The 22,834-nt window shown below is 33.4% G+C and overlaps 2 protein-coding genes and 1 pseudogene across 17 annotated transcripts; 1 reads left to right on the top strand and 2 right to left on the bottom strand.

Moving 5' to 3' along the window:
• Positions 1 to 2,481: 2,481 nt before the first annotated feature.
• LOC123888196 (glutamate receptor 2.9-like) lies at positions 2,482 to 5,705 on the top strand. Of its 16 annotated transcripts, none has more exons than XR_006802013.1 (6): positions 2,483 to 2,703; positions 2,791 to 2,888; positions 2,992 to 4,113; positions 4,206 to 4,253; positions 4,922 to 5,298; positions 5,399 to 5,705. XR_006802013.1 is itself a non-coding variant. In XM_045937169.1 (5 exons), exons 2-5 carry the CDS (start codon positions 4,110 to 4,112, stop codon positions 5,428 to 5,430), a joined length of 264 nt encoding a protein of 87 aa, XP_045793125.1. In that variant the 5' UTR covers positions 2,487 to 2,888; positions 4,054 to 4,109; the 3' UTR covers positions 5,431 to 5,705. The 16 variants fall into 16 exon arrangements, 1 of the variants encoding a protein (XP_045793125.1); XR_006802012.1 differs by having other exon boundaries at positions 2,484 to 2,703; positions 2,992 to 3,021; positions 4,054 to 4,113; positions 4,206 to 5,298; XR_006802017.1 differs by having other exon boundaries at positions 2,487 to 2,888; positions 2,992 to 3,021; positions 3,781 to 4,113; positions 5,119 to 5,298.
• Positions 5,706 to 7,700: 1,995 nt separating this feature from the next.
• On the bottom strand, positions 7,701 to 10,293 carry LOC123889957 (vicilin-like). Its single transcript, XM_045939485.1, has 6 exons — positions 9,929 to 10,293; positions 9,669 to 9,840; positions 9,470 to 9,550; positions 9,055 to 9,381; positions 8,080 to 8,389; positions 7,701 to 7,961 (listed from the first exon to the last, which is right to left on the bottom strand). Exons 1-5 carry the CDS (start codon positions 10,228 to 10,230, stop codon positions 8,321 to 8,323), a joined length of 951 nt encoding a protein of 316 aa, XP_045795441.1. The 5' UTR covers positions 10,231 to 10,293; the 3' UTR covers positions 7,701 to 7,961; positions 8,080 to 8,320.
• Positions 10,294 to 19,785: 9,492 nt separating this feature from the next.
• Positions 19,786 to 21,555, bottom strand: LOC123892303 (annotated as a pseudogene).
• Positions 21,556 to 22,834: the final 1,279 nt, after the last annotated feature.

The raw sequence follows: 22,834 nt of genomic DNA, 5'->3' as shown, positions 1-22,834 counted from the left end.
AAATCCATAATCTTGGAGCAATCAATCCATAATGCGTTAATATTAATTCCATATTCTTTGTGATGTAGTTCTTCAAGAACTATATCACAAATGATCTTCATAAGGATGCTTGGTATTAAATTTATAGTTCTCCAAGAGTTGTGTCTGAAATCTTCAAACATTGATATCAAACTTCTTTCTTTGAGCAATTCTTCAAAGATACTTCAATATTAAGGTTTTTTTTTTCTTTAGTTCTTCGGGAACTACTATATCACAAATAATTTTCATAAACAATGATCAAGAAAAATCATTATTTAAGCAATCCTTCAGGGATGCTTGAATGTTGAATTCTTCTAGAATTCATAAGACTATATATAATTGTACATGTAAAAATAAAATAAAGAATAAAGAATTAAAGATATATTATCAAACAAAAAATCGGAATTAATGTACAAAAAATGGAATTAATTCTCTTAAAAGTGATGAAAACGTTTTCATACATGATCCAAGAGGTTACAAAATAGTAAATGTATTTTAATAAGAACATAAAAGGGTAAAATCAAGAGGTTACAAAATCTTCATATTTTCATAAATGTAATCTTAATATGAAATCATATGAATCCAAGAGGTTACAAAATAGTAAATGTAATTACATTCACTCTTTATTTGAATTAAAATAAGAAAGTAAAAAAGGTTTAGTTCTTTAGGGACTAACAAATTATACCACATGTTCTTCTTATCTCATTTTCATAAAATTCTATATATAATTCTATGTATAAGCAAAGAGATAAAATACGCTTGTAGTAATTTAAAACTATCACAATACATATGAGTTAATATTCCATGATTTTTTTTTTAAGTTCTTCAGGAACTATATAATATCGTTATATTGTAAAAATCATTCTTTAAGCAATCCTTCAGGGATGCATATATAGAAAATAATTTGATTATTTATTTTTAAGTTCTTCAAGATATAATATCGTTATAATGTAAAAATAATTCTTTATGCAATCCTTTAGGGATGCATATATAACATTGAGTTCTTCAGGAACTGTATAATATATACTATAAAGTATGAGAAATATATTGGTGCAATCCTTCAGGGATGCATATAGATATTGAATTCTTTTGGAATTCTAAATGAATAATAAGATCAAATCAGTTATTTATCCAATTCACTTTACTTATATCTATAAATCTTCGGGATTCATTCTTATATCTATGAATCTTCGGGATTCATATTTTTAAAATATTTTGCGGTACTTCTAGAAATTGAGGCTTATGAATCTTCAGGATTCATATTTTAAAAGTTCATCACACTATGAATCTTCAGGATTCATAATTCAAAAATTTCACTACGATACTTCTGGATCGTAGGATTCATATTTTAAAATTTTGTCAAACTATGAATCTTCAGGATTCATATTTAAAAAATTTTATCACGATACTTCTGGATCGTAGACTGTGAATCAATATAAAAAAACGAGAAGGAATAAAATGATCCGATAAAAAATAGAATAAAAAATCATACAAAAAATAAAATTATCACTTCCCATGGTTGTTATACCTTTCTTGAAAGAGGAGAGACTATCGTGCTGATAACGTGTTATGAAACTAATCTAAACATAACTAAGAATATAGAAGAATAGAGATGAAGGAGAGAAGAGAGAAAAATTAGAGTTTGTATATTCTCTTCAAGGTGTGCATTACATTGTAACAAAGGGGTCCTATTTATAGGATACATTTAGGGGACAAGAAAACCTACACAATAATGGACATTCATTACATATTATTATTCATAACAATAAGCTAGTAAAATTTTGGGTCTATATATTTTGGTTCAAGTATAATCTTGAGATATATCAAACAATAGTAATATGTATGATTTCACATATATTCAATAATTTATATAGTCGCTTCTTTTTTTCGAATAGAAATGTTGTGTTTTTCTGGATATAATGTTAGTTTGTTAATTTATTTTTTTTTAATAGAAATTTTCTGAATTGTTGGTTTGTTGGTGTTCTTTTTCTAGATACACATGTTGTATTAATAATAATTTTATATATTGTTCGTTGTTTAACTAAATTATTAAGATAACGATGAATTTTTTAAGTAATGCCTAAAAAATTTAGCCACACCGGCAATTAATGTCTGGGTCCGCCCCTGGTCAAAGTGCAAGCCAATTTTTCATCACTAGTAATTAAGTAGTATTTTTCTGTTGTGTACATTTTTTTTTTGTCAAGTGGTGTAGTCGTTAAAAATTTCACTTTTAAAGCCGATAAGTGAGATGATTGAGGTTCGAACCCTGCCCTCTCTATATATATAATGTAATGTCCCAATCAACTGAGCTAAGCTCACGGGACTGTGTATATCTATACACCTAACAAAGCGTAATCGGGATTTTGCAACTGTTCACTGCATTGGTTGTTCCACGTTAATCCTGCTTTCATTTTAATTAATTAATTAATTAATTAAATTTCTTTAATTAGTTGGCGTTTTATTTTTTCATTTGTCGTTTCTTGGTTTTGTCCTTTTGTGGTACTGTGTGTAACAGGAGTAAGTCTTCCTCTCCACGTTTGGTTCTGCGAGATAGGTTTTGTTCTTTTTCTTCTGTGAAACTGGTCTTATTTTTAGCTTTGCGGTACAGATTTTTGCCTCGGTTTCATGTCGTGTGGGTGTTATCTGATTCTGTGTGGGTTTTTCTCGTGTGGGTGTTAACTGGTGGTGAGATTTTCCCTCCCAATTGAAATTGCCCTAATTTGAAATTTTCGGGGTTCTATAAATTGGGCATAATTGTTCATATTTCTTCAGCCACGGGTTGTGTATAAATTAGGGATGGAAAGGATTGACGATGCAGAATGAATGAACATGGAGCACACACAACAACGGCGACAGCCTCCGATGTAGAGGTAAGGATTCAGATCCATTCTATTATTTTGGCCCTCAATTTGTTTGTGATTTTTCTTCTTGCTTCTACTCACATCATGTTTTATTTTGTGCATGTGAAATCAGAGATTGCTATTCATGAGACTGAGTAAATAGGTATGATATTTAAAAATATTAGTTTTGCCTTGAGATTTGAGTTTTTGATTTTATATCAATGAACAACATTTCGATTTTGATTATTTTGTTGCAAGTTCAGTCTGTTGTAGCTATAACATATTTTGCCTTTTGTGCCATGGAATTGCATAAAAAATTTATGCTGTAAAATCACATGAAGTGTAACATAAAAACTTCAATTTGAACAACTAAATGGTATGCAAGAGGAACTTTCATTCAATTTGAGCAGCATGGAGTTTGATTTTACTAGCTAAATTATCAAACCTGTTTGAAGCCTTTTTTTAGAATGATTACAATCTCATATGAGCTTTGCAAGAAGAAACAAAAGATACAATGTTTGATTCAATGTTGGATTGGTTTCAAAAACATAAGATTACTTTTTAATGAATGTTTTGTTTGTGAAGAATCAATGAATGCTTTTAATGAATGTTTTGTTTGTGAAGAATCAATATTTTCTATGCAAAAAATAACATGTTGAGTGTGATACTATTAGGTTGGGTTAAAGTGTGATAGTCATTTAATAATAACATGCTACTTGAGAGGGATAAATGGTGCAGAGAATAAGAAAACATTGACCTCAATCATTTAAGGGTTGTTGAGGGGTATTGAGTACAAAGAGTATTTTAATTGTTTCCTTTAATTTCTATGTTTGGTATATGTATATTTTGTAGGGAGGTATTGATTTATAATTGAAAGGGCAAATTGGAACCAGTTGTGTTTGCTTTAATAACATGTTTACAGTCTGGCTTCAGATTCAAAGTCCTGGGAAGGAATGCATAATGTTTGGGTGTTTTGGCACAGAACGGATGAAACATTACTTGCTGGCTTTGCTACAAACTAGAAGCGTTAATGAATGCATTCTCTTTTTAAACACTTTAATATTTCATGTCTCCTAAATTACCATTTTTGTTAACTAATCTTTTTCTGGCTCCATCATCCCTATTTGTTTTTGTTTCATATTTTTAAACCAGTTTAATTTAATATAGACATGATAAATAGTGGGTACACTTGCAGGAGTGAGATTGATAAGGCAAGCGAGTATTTGACTGAATAGTTGGTGTTGTATACATATGGGTATGCATTGAAGTTTTCCCTTGCGATTAATTTTGTAAAACTTTATATTTATGCTTGAATATTGTTCCTTTATCATAATTTTATTCATGCAGTGAAACATAATGGCTCAATTGAAACTGAGATTCTCAATACCATATATTGTAAGTCATAATATTAGTTGTTTACTATGTGGTCTTTTCTTTGTAAATTTGGTAACAGCTTTAAAATCATCTTACCCACCAAGTAGTATATTGGTTTACTCTTTTGTTTTGTGACTGGGAGATGGTATCCACAAATGTACTTTTTTTATCTTTACAAATACAATGCTTGAATGTTAATGCCACTGATACATAAACAAGTAATCTTTTTATTGCTTTCAATTCGGCCATTAGTTGATTTATTATTTTTCTGTTCTAAAATGAAATTGCATCTTTAGTTTTGTTTTTGTTGTGATAATTGTTTATGGATGTGAAGAGAAGACTTATAGTTATAACTATGAAGCTTATTTGATAGTTTAAATTTGATGTTTTTATACTCTAATGTATCTCAAAACATGGTTTGTGAGTTTTTTGAAAAACCAATTTGAATGACCATGCCACTGATACAAAATTTGATTTAAACATAAATAAGCCAAAGAAAATAAGAATGAATATAAACATGCTTTCAATATATCAGTAGGTACTACTACCGTGTGCAGGCAAATGTGTAGTTAGCTAACTGAAGCTTAGATAAATAAGTTGTTTTTTACCTTATAAGCTGCTTAAATACTATCCATTGCCTTTTTAGATATCATATGTTTATAATTCTGTTATTTTAAATTATTGTATAGCCTCATGAAAGTTACCGACATGTTTGGTGAATGAATTTCGTGTATACATTGGTAATTATGCAATCTTGCAAGATCCAAGTAGGCATTGGATGGTGCAGTTGGTTATACAGGGATAATGGCATATAGATATAATTTAGTTGACTTCTCACAACCTTATATTGAATCTGACCTCCACATGGTGGTTACTGAACAACCAGCAAAATCAAAAACATGGAAATTTTTGGATGCCTTTACAAAAGACATGTGGCTTTTGATAGCAGCTATTCATATTTTTGTAGGCTTTGTTATTTGGTTGTTTGAAAGGGAAGATAATCGAGATCTAAGGGGAATTGGTTCCATGCTATGGTTTTTAGTCAATGTACTATTTTATGCACACAGTAAGTCCTCAAACATGAAATTTCAGCATGTTTATTTAACTAACTTTGAAAAGCATGCATAATAATCCTAATTCTGGATACATTTTGAATATGCGCGCAGGAGAACCAACGCAGGGAACATTTTCCAACTAGGTGGCTTTGGCTTTGTTATTTCAAGGATGGTTGCTATGACTTGAAATTTTTTATGATATTGGTTTAGGTGTTTGGGTTACAATCTTATTTGTAAGCCTTGAATAAAAATAGCAAGGCAAATATTCTCACACCTTGCCATGTTGAATATGAATGAGAATTACTTATGTCCTTTTTGAAACCAATCTTGAATTGTGAGCACAATAAAGAAAAAGCACATGTTGTAAAAATAGCTTAACTTTCGCATCTTTAATTAGTTCACTACAAATTACCTGCAACTGCAAGTAGCCTACCGATATAAGAAAAACAAACAAATTCGAGCTGCATGTGAAATTATAGTTCAATGAATGATTCCTTACTATTTGATAGCTTTGTCATTCTAATTAGCGTGCATTTCAAATTTATATATGCAATTGGTGTTACATAGTGGGTGCATTAAGAAAATATATTCATATATATATTTTGGTTTGCAGGGCAATCCTTATTGATATGTAAATATGTGTGTATATTAGTTTATATTAACCGAGCCATTTGATTGTTGACTTATAATAGACCAATTCCAATAAATAAAAGTATGTCAAAAAAATAGTTATATCCGTGCGGAAGCACGGGTTTAAAGACTAGTTTCTTCTACCAAGTATGTACGGTGGAAATTGGTGTGCGTTCCGCCTCCTTAATTACTGGCAAGGGGTTGGTTTCATTTATGGTGTAATGCTCACGGTTAGCATTAGCATTCAGAGTAATCCTATTGATTATGGCCTATTTGAAATTTTAGATCTGTTTAATTCTACATTTACCCTAATTACCACACAAATTCCACATAAAAAATATCATGTTGACGTTGTCGTAGTTTCTATAAGGGAGGTGCAGACCCTTCACACAATTCTCAGAATCGATATTTTTTATGGTGGCCATATGGTTTCCACTTATGCTTTACATTTCTCCACATATCTGTTAGTGTTAGAAGATTTATCTTCTTGGCCATATCGATATTTGTTAGATTTATCTTTATTCTTTATTGCTTATTTGTTAGTGCTGGAAGATTTATTTTTCATGCTTGTTTGTTAAAGTTGTTTTATTTTGTGCCTATATAAAAGATATCTTCAAATTTATTTGACAATGAAGTTGAGAGAAGAAAACAGCCAGGAACTCCCGAAAGGTCAAAGGAACTCAGTTTTCATCATTGGAAACACTTTCAAACTCCAAATTTCTTCTGCTATTCATGTATAATTCTTGAAACTATGCTGTTATGATTGATATTACTATGAGTAGTTAAATTCATTAGGTTAGGTTGTTAGGCGAACTTTCCTGGAACTATTGGAACCATGCATGTAACTTGTAGAGAATTATATTACTGCAATTCATGCTTTATATTTATTCGGTTATTATTTGTATTTAATGTTTTTCATTAGTATACATATTTGTGAATTGATCAAGATACCGAATGAGTATTAGTCGTTCCTTTAGGTATTGGAACTGAGATAATTGTTCAATCAAGTAGTTTAGGTAGATATATCGAACTTTTGATTGTGACTTTAGAATTAACAAACTTTAATGCTTTCATAATTTCGAACTTGCCTAAGACATCAGAGTGTTTTTATTAGTGATTAGGGTTCTAATTCAAGACACTGGTAACTAGTTTTGTATTAATTCGTCGTGGTATAATGAATGAATTGTAATGTATAACCACAACTACCTAATTTAGATAGAGAAGGGATTCAAAATTTCTCATCTTATTTCAAAACAAACTTTAATTTCCCACTATTTCTTTAATGCTCATTATTACTCAAAACAATATGAAGTTGTGTCTAGCTTTGAATTACTCAGGTAAAACAAGTCTTGAGAAGTTGTGTTTAACTTTGGATATAGTGCTATTTAGAAGTCGTGTTTAGCTTTGTATTACTCATGTACAAAATTAAAACATTATATGAAACCTTTCGAGGTCATTGTAATTTCTCACTTCAATATAATAAAACATTTACTATTAAAGCCTATTCTACATAGTAGAATTGAAAAATGGACATTGGCTTTAGCTGAATTTTCGTTAACTTATGTGCCTTTGAAAGACACAAATGACAACAATATTTTGTTGGTTTTTATTTATTTTTTTTTATTTTTAGAATCTTGTAATTTCTTTTAAAGTATTATTTATCTCTAGAAAACAAGAAAATGAAAATTATTCATCTGAAAAGTATTGATTGATTGAGTAGACACTTTAAACCCATTTAGATATCAGATTAATTTAATTTATTCATAGTATAAACGTGCTCTAATTATTGTTACAAGAGATTGCCGTTTATTTTTTGCTCACTGAGCTACATGCATAATATTGACCGCTCATTAAAAAGCTTCCAAAATTGAAGATATGGGATCCCTTTTCCTTGGGCTTTCTTCCTCTCTTTGTTGAGGCCGAGCATTTGCAAAGTAAGATTGTTTTTGATTCTTTAATAGTCTATCAACCTGTTGAGTGGATCCAGGGAATGCAAGTTCTTTCACTGATCTATGTATCTGGCTTATCACATTGTCCTCCTCACCTTTAAATTTTCAATCACAATCAAGCTTTCTCATTCAATTAAGTCGAAGAAATTTTGTTAATCAATGTTAACATGTATGAATATAAATAATTAATATATGCTAATGAATATAGTAAACCTGCAAGGAAGTTTCTCTGATTGTTCTCAGCATTGATGCCAAATCCAACTAAATAGAGATTTGAGGAAGCACTCACAACAATTGGATGACCTGCTGGAATTACAAAGACATCACCTGGAGATAACCTTGCTCTATACCTTTGCACTTGTATGCTTCTCTCTTGTCCTTCTTCTTCATCTTCCTCATCTTCTTCTCTTTGCTCTTGTTGGTTCTCATTTCTTTGACCCACAAGTTCAAATTCTCATTTTCCTTCAATAGCTGCTACTATCACTGTGGACCTTGAATTGTAGTGTGGCAACAAAAGCGATCCCTAAAATTAAATTTGAAAAACAAGTTCATTTATTAACTATATGTTTTGTAATTTGAGTATATATATATATATATACAGGGGCGTCTCCGAGTTTTAGGAGGCTCTGTGCAAAATATAAAAGTGGCCCCTTAATAAAAAAAATTAAAAAAATTATCGATTTAAATTGTATATAATATAAAAAAAAACATTCTTGTAAACATATAAATTATCAATATTAAACCTTACATTAAATTAAATGGAACAAGAAATACAAAATAATTATCTTTGAATATAACGTCAAAAAGGAACATCATAATCTAAGATTAAATTTTATGCAAAGATTAAAATGGACTAGAACTATATTTACGAGTATAGATAACTAATATATTGATACTCATGATATTTATGAACATTAACAATATATAACTATTATTTTAGGGCCTAAAAATTAATCTATTAATATACATCTGATATTTTATAGGTATAAATAATATATAAATAATATTATAGGACCTCAAAATTTTGAGTTGAGGCCCTATACCGTCGCACACCTCGCACATGCATGCGAGCCTCCTCTGTATATATATATATATATATATATATATATATATATATATATATATATATATATATATATATATATATATATATATATATATATATATTATAAATTAATTTTATTATACCTCCTTAATCTCTAAGGCATTGACAAGTATATCCAAGTGTTGTAGTTGTGGATTTTTCTCTGGGGTGATCTCAAAGAAGCTGCCAAACTTGTTCGAATAGATAGGATCGCGGTTTCCCAAGTTAAATGGTTCAGATTCGGAAGATACACTTTTTCTGGAGCTGGACTTAGCATTTTTGCTCAATTCCTCAATTTGTTCCCTTGATACTTTGACTATTACATTTGCTTCCTGGCTCTGCTGCCTCCTCCTATCCCTAAGGTCTCTTCTGTGTTGTGGCTCTTTCTCATGCTCTTCTAGAAGAACCCTTTCTATTTCCTCATAATCAGCCTATATTTATAAGTACATAGTAAATAACTACGCAAATTAAACAAAACAAATGCATGTAAAATGAATAAATGGTATGTTGTATCCTTACATTGAAGGAAGCCTCTAGAATGTTCTTGCTGAACCCAGATAAGAAAGACTGTTGGTTTTCACTTCCAGACAGTAAAAAAGTCTGTTAAAAAGATGAAGAACAACGGTAAGAGAAGAAAATTTATACTACAAATTATTATAATAGGGTAAAATGTAGGGTTGCAAACCAAGAGTGATGTGAAAAGGTAAGCTTATATTACCTCTAATTGACTGGGTCTGTTTACGGGAATAGCTAGATCTAATACTCTAAGATCTTTGTTGTCATCTTGGTTTGCCAAATAAGCAATGGTGCCAGCAGGGACTTTGATGGTATCACCACGCTCAAGGTTGAAGGAATTTCTATTATTGGGGTTCAACACAGTGAGAATGGTTCTCCCAGCCGATTTCAATTAACATTAGATTTTTATATTAAGAAGATTTAAACCTTACATAAACTAAACTACTTGTGATAAATATTTAATTACCACTTAGAACTACAAGGATGGAGTCAGCATCATTATATTGTGGAAGAAAGAGTGTGTGAGGTTTAAAATTATATTCCAAAAGGCGGTAGTTTTGAAGATTCTCAAATATTTTAGAACGTTTGTCAAACCTTTGAAGGAGACGGATATGACCATTTTCGTTTTCGAAAAGAGTTTGGAAACGGTTATACTTAAACAAAAAAGGGTTCTCTTGGTCGGGTCTAGAAGAATCACGAACTGAGGATGCTAGGGAAACAATTCCCAGCAGCATCAAAAGTTGAAATGGAGCTTTGATTGCCATATTGATTTGAATTATAATGTCACTTGCTGATGAGATGAAGGATCAGTATTGAGTTCAAAGATTATTTATAGCTATAGAAATGAGAGCTATATGATTTACATGCACAACATTTGGCCATGGTGTAGCATGCATGTTGACGTGTGTTGTAATGTACAAAATTGATGTGGCAAAATGAAAAGGACTATTAGGGTAGTGGAGATTTTGTTTGGATTTGATGAACCTGGACATTCTTTTAGAAAAAGGGTGCGGTTTCTATACTATATATTTTGTCTTCATCACTCACTAATTAATGGCCGGAGCTGGATTTTGAATCGTGCCACCACTACAAATTTTTCCTTCCTGACATATCATTTAAGTTGTTAGTGCATGCATAATTGACAACAATTATTTATCACAAGAGCTTTGACCCCTCTTTAATCAAACATCTTAGAAATAATTTATTTATAGCTACTGCCTACTGGTATTAATTTGAGTCACAAGAGCTTTGGAATAATTTATAGCTACTAGTATTAATTCTTTATCAGAAGAGCCGTGATCCCTCTTTTTCTTTTGAGTCTATATCCTGCTACTTATATTTGACCATTATTAAGGCCAATGTTTGGTAATTTATTGTTGATGCGGATGACTCAAAAATAAAATCGGAGGCATGTTATCACATTGAATAAATGAATTATTCGTAATATTGTGCAACTCTTAAGGAATTATCCGTAATATTGTGCAATTCTTTCAGAGTGTAACCGATTCTTCTCAACGATAAATGTGTCGAGGTTATCAATAAAAAAAAGACAACAAGTAACTCAGAGGAATAAATTGTTGAGTGCAAGTACTTATCATAGGCTTTGTCAACAAAAACCATCCCATTTTTTCTAGTTAATATAGACTATATATATTTTCACTAAAAACGTTCCACAAAGAGAAAACTGTTGTGAATCCGTCGTAAAATCACACCAATAAAAGAACTTGATGTGTGGAGCAATAGAACGGCAATCAATAATTAAGTGGAATAAGCAATAATAATAATAACCGATAAACGAGATAAAGGAGAAGAAAGAACACGATAATTTGTTTACCCAGTTTGGTCCAATAATGACCTAGTCTAGGGGAGAGAGCAGCCCCTCCGTTCCACTATATCAAACGAGTAACTTTACAAAGAGTTCCAATTGAGTTGCAAGAATTAATCCTAATTCTACCCAAATCCCGAATCTCTTCCCGTGGCCAAGAGACTCAATTTGATAAGTGTTTCCCAAGGTGTACCACAAAGATAGTTCGCCCACCCTAGAGTTGTACCAAGAGAAAAAAACCCTTTTTCCTCTCTAAGACCCTAGCCCTTGTGTGGTGGCAAACCCTAATCCTTGCCTCTACATCTCTACTCTCTTTCCCTCTCTCAATTTTTCTATGAATAAAGCACTCCCTATTTATAGAAAAATATATGCCAAAAAATTAGTAACAAATATGTTTTAAAATAAAACAAATCCAAGTCAGAGTGTCTTCCAAAAAAAATATTTTTTCCCAAAAAATCTTCAAAACATCAAAGATGCAAAAAGATTCAACAAAGATTTTTCTGACTTCTTGTAACTGAGATTTCAAGGCATATCCAACAATTCTCCACCTTGCCTTTAAATCGATGGTGATCCCATCAACCACCGTGCTGCTCTCTCCATCTTGAATCTTCTATTCAAGATCCCTGGATTGTACCTCCCTCTTCATCCTCGGAATGCCTTCCGCTCTCATGAAGATCTTGCATCCCACTACCATAGGATTTTAGGGAGCCCCACAAGATTCACCGCACCCTCTTCAGACTCCGAAGTGGTCAACTCCGTACCTCCCTGAAGAAATGTGTAACGACCCAATTTTCATATTATTATTTTTATGTGTTAAAATATTTTATTTAACGTGGCATTTTAATTAAGTTAATAACTAGAGTTATTTATCGAGTACTTTAGTTATTAAGCGAGTAGAGAGAGTTAACGTGTTATTGGGCCAAGCCAATTGGGCTTGAGGCCCAATGGGCCTTGTGTGTGTGTGGAGCGCCCATATGGGCATAGTGAGGGAAGAGAGAATTCATTATTCTCTTTTGTTCTTGTGTTCTTGGGAGAAGAGGAGAGCTTGTGGAGCTAGGGCAAGGGGAGAGCTAGAGGTTCAAGATCAATCTTCGAGTTTTTCTTCGAATCCAGGTAAGAGAGTAAATTTCATATTCGTGGGTGACTCGAGGAAGGGGAGAATGTCGATTTCTCCTCACCCGAACTTCCTCCACCCCATTTTCGTTTTAGCTTAGGACGGATTTTCTTGATGGAAATCGTTCCTAAGGTTCTTAATATGTTTAACATGCTTTTAACATGATTAATGAACGAAAATAATGGTTAAAAACGAGATTCATAAAGGATTAAACTCAAGAACATTGTGTTCTTGAGTATTTTGAGTAAAAGTGGTAAATCTTTACTTTTTCGTAGTAAAAATGGTAGATCGGTGAAATGAACCGTCCTTTTGTGTTTAGATATGCTTGTTGCACTAGAATATAAACTCATTTGGGGTTTATAACATGAAAAATGGGATTTTTGGGTGAATTGGTGTGGAAAACGCAGGTTTTGAACTGTCCTGACAGGAGGCGCTCGCTAGGCCCTCGCTCAGCGAACGTGTGGCGAACAGCTCGCCACAGCTCGCTGCAGCTCGCCGTGAGCTGGTGACCCACTGGTGTGGTTCGCTGTGTCTCGCTGAGCCTTCGCTCAGTGAAGGCCTCTGTGACAGCAACTTTTTGATAATTGTTTTAAGTGCAATTAGGTACTTGTAACATGGATTTAAGGTATCCTAACATGCAATTAGGTGTTTATAAGCATGATTAATTGTATTGTGATGATAGTTGTTGATTATATTTATGGAATATGATTGTGTTGATGATGTTTGTTTAAATGTCAAAAGAAGTATATTAAGGTGTTAATCAACTTAATAAAGAAGGATATTAGGATCATGTTATTCTAATAAAGAAGGATATCGAATTATGTTATTCGATAAAGACGTATATTAAGGTATAGTGTTATCTTAATAAAGACGGAATGTTGGATAGTGTTCCACATTTATAAATGACGAGCTTAATGCTAATTAAAATGATTGTGAGTGAATTCATGAAAAACATATACATGCATTCATGAATTGTTGTTCTATATTGGCTTGTCCAATAAAGACGGATATCGAACTATATTTGTTTGATAAAGACGGATATCGGAGGTGAGATACTCTGATAAAGACGATGGTACCACATGCATTAGAGGTGTCTAGAGGACATAACATGAAATGTGAAGCATTAGATTGCATTAGGGATTATGTGTGCATTTTATGATAAATGATGTTTGACACATACTTGGTAAATGTTGATTGTTAATCCGTATGTGAGGAGCAGAGTCCGTCATGACTATAAAATGAACAACGCAGGGTCCGTCATGGCCATAATCTGAACAATGTATTTGTGGTGTTAGATTACATTAGGAACTTTATGTATATTCCTATTTGTAACTGAGTTATGTGATATTTGTGGATGTTTTGGTATTGTCCGAGACGACGTGAAACTATATGTTTGGTGTATTTTGTGGATGATTGATTATGTGATAAATGAAGTATATGCATGCTATATGAATATGCATGAATGATGGTGATGTATATGTATAATGTATGATTATGCATGTTTTTATGAAGAAGTGTTTAAGTACCATTTACTTACACTTGTATATTTTGAGTATGTTGTCTAACTCTCTTTTATGTGTTATGTGCTGGACCGTTGGGGGTCCAGATTTACAGGTTTTGTGGTATTCGATGTCGAGTCGTCGGTGAAGCTCTGCTCTGATTGTGACACAGGAAAAGGGGTTTTATATTGTATATAGAGTCTCCTTATCTAGGTTGTTTTGTATAATCAATAAATATATTATTTGATTCAAAGATTTGTATAAACAAGCATTTTACTAATTAACTACATTAGTGTTATTTTGATTGAAGAGTGTAATGCTCGAACCATGACTTTTATAATAATAAACTTTGATTTTCCGCCGCGTATTTTGAAAAAGATTTATCATGGTAGAATTTTATTAAATAATGGGTTTGGGTGTTACAAATGGTATCAGAGCCCCGTTGTCTTCGGACTGTGTGGGTTATGTGTCGATCAGAGCAGGTCTGTGCAGTCAGACCAAGTGAGTATTGTGTGTCAGTCGTGTTTGTCTAACGATTTTGTTGTGTTTGTTTTGTGAAATCATTCATGTTGTTCATTTAGGAACTATGAGTGGTGTGAATTGGATTAATCGATCCATTCTTTTGTTGAGTAATGGTGTGAGTGCTATACTCCTATGTTTATAATAGTTGTATATGCGTAGAGTTTAACCTTTTCGTAGTTTAAACTTGATGGATTGATGCTTATTGCTAATTGTTGATGATCCGGCATGATGTAAAACTGCATGTGATGATCCGGCATGATGTAAAACTGCATGTGACGATCCGACATGATATAAAACTGCATGTGGTAATGATTTGAAATAATTTTAAAAGAAAAACTAATATTATTTCGTGAAGATTTTGGTGAAAATAAAGAGTTATTTTCTTTTGAATAAGTGAAAATTAAATTTTCAAGATAGTGAGAAGAGTAGGATGTTAGTGAATCCTAGTGTGTGTTGTTATATGTTTGTTTATAACATGTGCTAGATGATTACTAGGAACTTGAATTGCTATGCGTTTTATGAGTAAAAACATGAAGATCTCATAATTCTATGTTGTTATTGTTGATGCATGATTCTAATTGTACTTTCAAGTCTATAATGATGTTATATGCTTGAAGATTTGAATTTTGTGGATCGGTGAGTCGAGAAAACGAGATTTTAGTGGGCGTAAGTTCAAAACCGTAGCAGAGCACCCGAATTTTTGGATGTGCTCGCTAGGCGAAGAATGAACCTCGCTGAGTCTCGCTAAGTCTTGCTAAATCCTGTGAATGTTTTTGACTTGTCTCGCCGGGAGCTCGCTAGCTTTTGCTAAGCGAGGGAGCCAGATAAGAAATTTATTTTGTATAGTCTTGTTCTAAGTTGATTGGATGTGAAATTCTTGCCTTCTTGTGTTTGTTAGGACTAGAATAAATGTGAATATGAATTATTGCTATGCAATGATCATTTTTCTTGTGTTGTTTTGATTTCCTAACTTTGAAAAGTGAGGGAAGTATAGGTTACTTGGATGCTTGCATGATTTTGTGTAAGTGTTTTAGTATCGTGGGTTAGGTTTTGTCCCTTGTATGCGACATGCGTGTAAACGATGTCGATACTAGTTTCTTCTTAGGGAGAATATGTTTAGAGACGATATAACCGTTAGGTGTGAGCACCGGAAGTTCTAGTGGGAGAGTACGAGTGAGTTTGAGATAAGTGGGGGAGAAGGTTATATCCCTCCGAGATGTTTTGAATGTGAGAAGATGAGATGAGTAGAGATGCTCTTGAAGCGGAATATTCAGGAAGTGGTGACGTTGTTCGAAGTGGAATGAATGGGAGCAACAAGTTGTGAGAAACTACTAGAAGAGAAGTTGTCGGATCAAGTGTTTCGTCGTGGGCGTTAGTGAGATTGGTTAAGTGAGATGAAGAGTATTCAGAACGGTTGGAGATTGTGTGTTGCACTAAAAGTATGAAGGCATCATTTTTGTGGACCAAGGTGGAAGTACCTGTTTGATCGGAAGGAGTCGAATAGGAAGAAGATGAAGTGATTAGGATTCTTGAGAGGTGATGATTTTGAAGTAAGTTGTCATCCAAGTGGATCAGATGTTGTAGCGGATGTTCAAGTAAGAAGTTTTACGTGAGTCGTGCATATGGTAGTAGGTTGAATTTGTTGAACAATTTGGAGTTCTAAGTTTAGTCTGTGAAGTGATTTCTAGAAGATGTTTGAGAAGCATAGAGAAATAGATGTGAAGACTAGTGAACCGTTGATGTTAATTAATCGAGGAAATTAAAGGAAGTAGGTTTTAAAGTAGATGAGAATGGAATTGAGAAATATCATAATAGGATTGGTATGCTTGTTGAATCGTTGGAAGTAAGAATTCGATGAGTGAATAATCATAGAAGAATATGCTTGTTGCAATGCAAGATGTTGGGGAACATCGATAGATGGATTATGGGCGAATTGAAGATGTCGTTTGGAATCAACGAGATAGAGGTTATGATTGTTTGGAGAACCAATTTTTAGGCGGTAGCCTAATTTTGAAGTAGCAAATTGCTAAGGGATTAAGGAGAAGTGGTATTGGAAAATGTTTGCGTTAAGGAATGCAAATATTGGTTGAGAGATTACTTGGGAACAGAGTAGTCGTATTGGATTCGACTCAATATGAGAAAAGGAATTTGACGGTTAGAGACGGTAGTTTTTAGCATGTGTCAATGAAGTTCGAGAATGTTGGTCATCAAGTGATTGTTGGAATTGAATTATCGAGTGATATGTTTGGAATAAGATACGATATGAATAGGTGATGTAACACGGTTAAGTGATTCATGAGGGAATCAGAGACTTATAGGATTTGTGGAGTTGTAGAGTATTCCACGGGAGTACCTTTTCGGAGTGTGTTCAATTGGTTGTACCAGTTTTAGGGTAACGTTGTGAGGCCGTAGAATGTGAGTCTATGGATGTTTCGTACGAAGTGGATGTTTTAGCGGTTTGATAAGAATGTTTTGTGCCGATATCATGATTGTTGAATATTTATCGACAAATTGAGGAACTGGCCGTCCTTGATATCTTGTTGATAAATAGACAAAAATTGTGTTGGATGGGATAAATTAATTTTGTCAAACTTGGTAATGTGCAATGTTTTGAACGTTTCGTTGGAGGGTCGGATACAGGAGTTATCCGGAGTTGTTTTAGTAGCGTAATTTTCGAGGGCGAAAATCTTTTAAGTGGGGGAGAGTTGTAACGACCCAATTTTCATATTATTATTTTTATGTGTTAAAATATTTTATTTAACGTGGCATTTTAATTAAGTTAATAACTAGAGTTATTTATCGAGTACTTTAGTTATTAAGCGAGTAGAGAGAGTTAACGTGTTATTGGGCCAAGCCAATTGGGCTTGAGGCCCAATGGGCCTTGTGTGTGTGTGGAGCGCCCATATGGGCATAGTGAGGGAAGAAAGAATTCATTATTCTCTTTTGTTCTTGTGTTCTTGGGAGAAGAGGAGAGCTTGTGGAGCTAGGGCAAGGGGAGAGCTAGAGGTTCAAGATCAATCTTCGAGTTTTTCTTCGAATCCAGGTAAGAGAGTAGATTTCATATTCGTGGGTGACTCGAGGAAGGGGAGAATGTCGATTTCTCCTCACCCGAACTTCCTCCACCCCATTTTCGTTTTAGCTTAGGACGGATTTTCTTGATGGAAATCGTTCCTAAGGTTCTTAATATGTTTAACATGCTTTTAACATGATTAATGAACGAAAATAATGGTTAAAAACGAGATTCATAAAGGATTAAACTCAAGAACATTGTGTTCTTGAGTGTTTTGAGTAAAAGTGGTAAATCTTTACTTTTTTCGTAGTAAAAATGGTAGATCGGTGAAATGAACCGTCCTTTTGTGTTTAGATATGCTTGTTGCACTAGAATACAAACTCATTTGGGGTTTATAACATGAAAAATGGGATTTTTGGGTGAATTGGTGTGGAAAACGTAGGTTTTGAACTGTCCTGACAGGAGGCGCTCGCTAGGCCCTCGCTCAGCGAACGTGTGGCGAACAGCTCGCCACAGCTCGCTGCAGCTCGCCGTGAGCTGGTGACCCACTGGTGTGGTTCGCTGTGTCTCGCTGAGCCTTCGCTCAGCGAAGGCCTCTGTGACAGCAACTTTTTGATAATTGTTTTAAGTGCAATTAGGCACTTGTAACATGGATTTAAGGTATCCTAACATGCAATTAGGTGTTTATAACCATGATTAATTGTATTGTGTTGATAGTTGTTGATTATATTTGTGGAATATGAGTGTGTTGATGATGTTTGTTTAAATGTCAAAAGAAGTATATTAAGGTGCTAATCAACTTAATAAAGAAGGATATTAGGATTATGTTATTCTAATAAAGAAGGATATCGAATTATGTTATTCGATAAAGACGTATATTAAGGTATAGTGTTATCTTAATAAAGACGGAATGTTGGATAGTGTTCCACATTTATAAATGACGAGCTTAATGCTAATTAAAATGACTGTGAGTGAATTTATGAAAAACATATACATGCATTCATGAATTGTTGTTGTATATTGGCTTGTCCAATAAAGACGGATATCGAACTATATTTGTTTGATAAAGACGGATATCGGAGGTGAGATACTCTGATAAAGACGATGATACCACATGCATTAGAGGTGTCTAGAGGACATAACATGAATGTGAAGCATTAGATTGCATTAGGGATTATGTGTGCATTTTATGATAAATGATGTTTGACACATACTTGGTAAATGTTGATTGTTAATCCGTATGTGAGGAGCAGAGTCCGTCATGACTATAAAATGAACAACGCAGGGTCCGTCATGACCATAATCTGAACAATGTATTTGTGGTGTTAGATTACATTAGGAACTTTATGTATATTCCTATTTGTAACTGAGTTATGTGATATTTGTGGATGTTTTGGTATTGTCCGAGACGACGTGAAACTATATGTTTGGTGTATTTTGTGGATGATTGATTATGTGATAAATGAAGTATATGCATGATATATGAATATGCATGAATGATGGTGATGTATGAAATCTGGCACGCAGTGAACACAATGCTGCACAAGATGCTATAGCATATATTGCAGCAAGACAGACGCTGAATAAAATAAAGCAATAAACGACAGAATAATAAATAACACAGATCGTTTGTTAACCCAGTTCAGTGCAACGTCACCTACTCTGGGGGATACCAATCTAGGAATGAATCCACTATAATAGCTCTAGTTCAAAGCCCTCGACCAACACCCGGTACTTGACTTATCGCCTAGACACTACCCGTGCAATCCTATCTAAGAACCTCTTAGATAATGAGACCCCGTCCCAAATTCCCTCTAACAACACGTACCATGTTGCTGTCAATAATAATAATCAAGATGGAGACACTCTCCTAGAAACTAGACCACACTCTTGCTTAAAAGCTTATGAGTGAATCACACACACTAACTCCGTGCTTAAAAGCTTAGGAGCAGCTTACAATAAACAACACAAACCCAGTCCTAAACTTGCATCAAATCGACACAAGAAAGGCTCACAAAAGACACACACACTAAACCTTAAAAACGCACACTTTTGTAATACAAGGTTTAGAATACACGAGTTATAAAGGCTTGAGGCTTCACATATTTATAGTCTTCAATTGTCTTGATGTCCAAGTTAGGTCTTCAGACATGTACAACTGTAGGAATTGCGGCCCAACCCTAAATTAATTCCAGAAATATAATTCATGTGTTACCAAACAAAAAAAACGCAAAAAATATAATATAATTATATTTTTGTTTTGAGTAGACTCCATAAAATTATTTAGATATTAGGTTGTGTCAAAAAAAATTAGATATTAGGTTAATTTAATTTATTCATAGTAGAAACACGGGGCTCTAGTTATCAATACAAGATAATACCGTTTTATTTTTTGCTCACAATGAGAATGAGCTATAATATTTGATCACTCATTAAAAAGTTCCCAAAATTGAAGATACGGGATCTCTTTTCCTTGGCCTTTCTTCCTCCCTTTGTTGAGGTTGAGTATTTACAAAGTAAGATTGCTTCTGGTTCTTTAATAGCCTATCAACTAGTTGAGCAGATCCAGGGAATGCAAGCTCTTTCACTGGTCTATGTATTTGGCTTATTACATTGTCCTCCTCACCTTCAAATTTTCAATCACACCAAAAAAACTTACTTAGCTTTCTCATATAATTAGCTAGAAGAAAATATTTTAATCAATGTTAATCAACATGTATGAAAAATATAAATAATCAATATATGCTAATGAATATACGTAGTAAGGAAGTTTCTTTGATTGTTCTCAGCATTGATGCCAAATCCAACTAAATAGAGATTTGAAGAAGCACTCACAACAACTGGATGACCTGCTGGAATTACAAAGATATCACCTGGAGACAACCTAGCTCTGTACCTTTGGACTTGCTTGCTTCTTTCTTGTTCATCTTCTTCCTCTTCCTCATCTTCATCTCTTTGCTCCTGTTGGTTCTCATTTCTTTGGCTCACAAGTTCAAATTCTCCTTTTCCTTCAATAGCGGCTACTATCACTGTGGATCTTGAATTATAGTGTGGCAACAAAAGAGATCCCTAAAATTTTTTTTTTTTTTTAAAAAAATCAGTACACTTTTTTAGCTATATGTTCTCTAATTTAAAAATATATATTATAAATTAATTTTGTTATACCTCCTTAATCTCTACAGCATTGACCAGTACATTCAAGTCTTTCAGTTGTGGATTTTTCTCTGGGGTGATCTCAAAGAAGTTGTCAAACTTGTTGGAATAGATAGGATCGTAGTTTCCCAAGTTGAATGGTTCATATTCAGAAGATACACTTTTTTGGAGCTAGACTTAGCATTTTTGGTTAGTTCTTCAATTTGCTCCCTTGATACTTTGACGATTACATTTGCTTCCTGGCTCTGCTGCCTCCTCCTATCCCTAATGTCTCTTCTGTGTTGTGACCCTTTCTCCTGCTCTTCTATAAGGATCTTCTCTATGTCCTCATAATGAGCCTATATTTATAAGTAGATAGTGAATATCTACACAAATTAAAGAGCACAAATGCAGGTAATTAAAATGAATAAATGGTGTGTTGTATGCTTACATTGAAGGAGGCCTCCAGAATGTTCTTGCTAAACCCAGATAAGAAGGACCGTTGGTTTTCACCTCTAGACAGTAAGAAAGTCTGTTAAAAAGATCAAGAACCATGGTAAGAGAAGAAAAATTATACTACAAAATTATTATAATACAGTAAAATCTAGGGTTGCAAACCAAGAGTGATGTGAAAATATAAACTTATATTACCTCTAATTGACCGGGTCTGTTTACAGGGAATGACGAGATCTAATACTCTTAGATCTTTGTTGTCGTCTCGGTTTGCCAAATAAGCAAATGGTGCCAGCAGGGAGTTTGATGGTATCACCATGCTCAAGGTTGAAGGAATTTCTATTATTGGGGTTCAACATAGTGAGAATGTCTCTCCCTGCAAATTCCAATTAACATTAGATCTTTATATTAAGAAGATTTAGACCTTACATAAAATAAACTACTTGTGGTAAACATTTAATCACCACTTAGAATTGCAAGGATGAAGTCAGCATCATTATGTTGTGAAAGAAAGAGTGTTGTGGAAGTTAGCATCACTAATGGGGTGGTGGAGTTTTTGTTTGAATTTGATGAACCTGGACATTCTTTTAGAAAAAGGGTATGATTATTTTATCTTTATCACTCACCAAATGGTTGGATTATTTTGAATCGTGCCACTACTACAATTTTTTCCTTCTTGACATATCATTTAAGTTGTTTTTTTGACGAAAGTTGTTAGTGCATGCATAAATTGACAACAATTATTTATCACAAGAGCTTTGCCCCTCTTTATAGTTACTAGCAATGTATTAATTTTTTAACAGAAGAGCTGCGACCCTCCCCTTTTTCTTTTGAGTCTATCCTACTACTTATATTTGACTATCAAGCACAGTGTTTGGTAATTATTGTTGTTGCGAATTGCTGAAAAATAAAATTGGAGGCATGTTGTTATACCGCACAAATGAGTTATCCGCAATATTGTGCAACTCTTGTATAGTATAACTGGTTATTCTCAATGATAAATGGCTTGTCCATTTTTATTGAATGCGTTTTTTCTAAAATTTAACATATCAAACGATTTTAAATTTTTATAAAATTTAACATGGATGATCTATACAATATAAGCTTTTAATCAAACGGTGAATTTTGTAAAATTTATATTCGTTAAAACGTTATTGAGCGGTGTAAAATTACTCAAATGTTACGCTGGTGTAATTTGATCCATCTCCTTATATATATAATATAAAATAAAATATTATTTGCAACTCTTCCATCTGGCAACGCCTGATTGCATGATAAATTGCGTCACGATTTTTGTAGAAAATCTTCAATTCCAGACACCTAAAAATAGCGTCACAATGCTGATGAATCGTGGTGCAATTTTCCCAAAAATTTCACCTGTTTTGTGTTTTTTCTTTAAACTCTTGACTTGTTTTCATCTCCTGATATAATCATCTCTAAACCACGTAAATACGCATAAAAACTTACTAAAAGACTCTAAAATTGCTACTCGGAACATAGAATGATAGAGTGTCATTACTTCTCATCATGTGGATTGAGCTTCAAGTTGGGCTCAAAGTATCTTCATCCAATTGAAAGAAATTGAGTCAAGTTGGTTCAGCCTCCAATGGATATCGACCTTCTTTTTTTTTATCTTGATGATTCGGCTTTGTAAAGCTTGATTCATCTTAGAAATAATAAGTTTGTCAAGTGTGCAGAATATTCAAATAAGACATGGACTCAACACATAAAAATAGATAAAGTCTTCAACAATGGACAAACGTGAAAGAAGCCAAACTCTGGACTCTGAATGAAGTCAAGTTGTGTACTCATA

Source organism: Trifolium pratense, linkage group LG6 (genome assembly GCF_020283565.1).
Source record: "Trifolium pratense cultivar HEN17-A07 linkage group LG6, ARS_RC_1.1, whole genome shotgun sequence".
Classification (NCBI taxonomy): Eukaryota; Viridiplantae; Streptophyta; class Magnoliopsida; order Fabales; family Fabaceae; genus Trifolium; species Trifolium pratense.
Note: the sequence above shows the minus strand (reverse complement) of the source record. Positions and strands in the feature narration are given on the sequence as shown.

What these genes read in the sequence shown, in the direction of transcription:
- LOC123888196 (XM_045937169.1), top strand. An exon ending in GATTCTCAATACCATATATT is followed by an intron (nt 4,254 to 5,118) that starts GTAAGTCATAAT and finishes CTGAACAACCAG; the next exon opens with CAAAATCAAAAACATGGAAA. An exon ending in TGTACTATTTTATGCACACA is followed by an intron (nt 5,299 to 5,398) that starts GTAAGTCCTCAA and finishes ATATGCGCGCAG; the next exon opens with GAGAACCAACGCAGGGAACA.
- LOC123889957 (XM_045939485.1), bottom strand. Translation starts at nt 10,230, where the DNA reads ATGGCAATCAAAGCTCCATTTCAACTTTTGATGCTGCTGGGAATTGTT. An exon ending in ACAGACCCAGTCAATTAGAG is followed by an intron (nt 9,551 to 9,668) that starts GTAATATAAGCT and finishes TCTTTTTAACAG; the next exon opens with ACTTTTTTACTGTCTGGAAG. An exon ending in ATGCCTTAGAGATTAAGGAG is followed by an intron (nt 8,390 to 9,054) that starts GTATAATAAAAT and finishes ATTTAATTTTAG; the next exon opens with GGATCGCTTTTGTTGCCACA.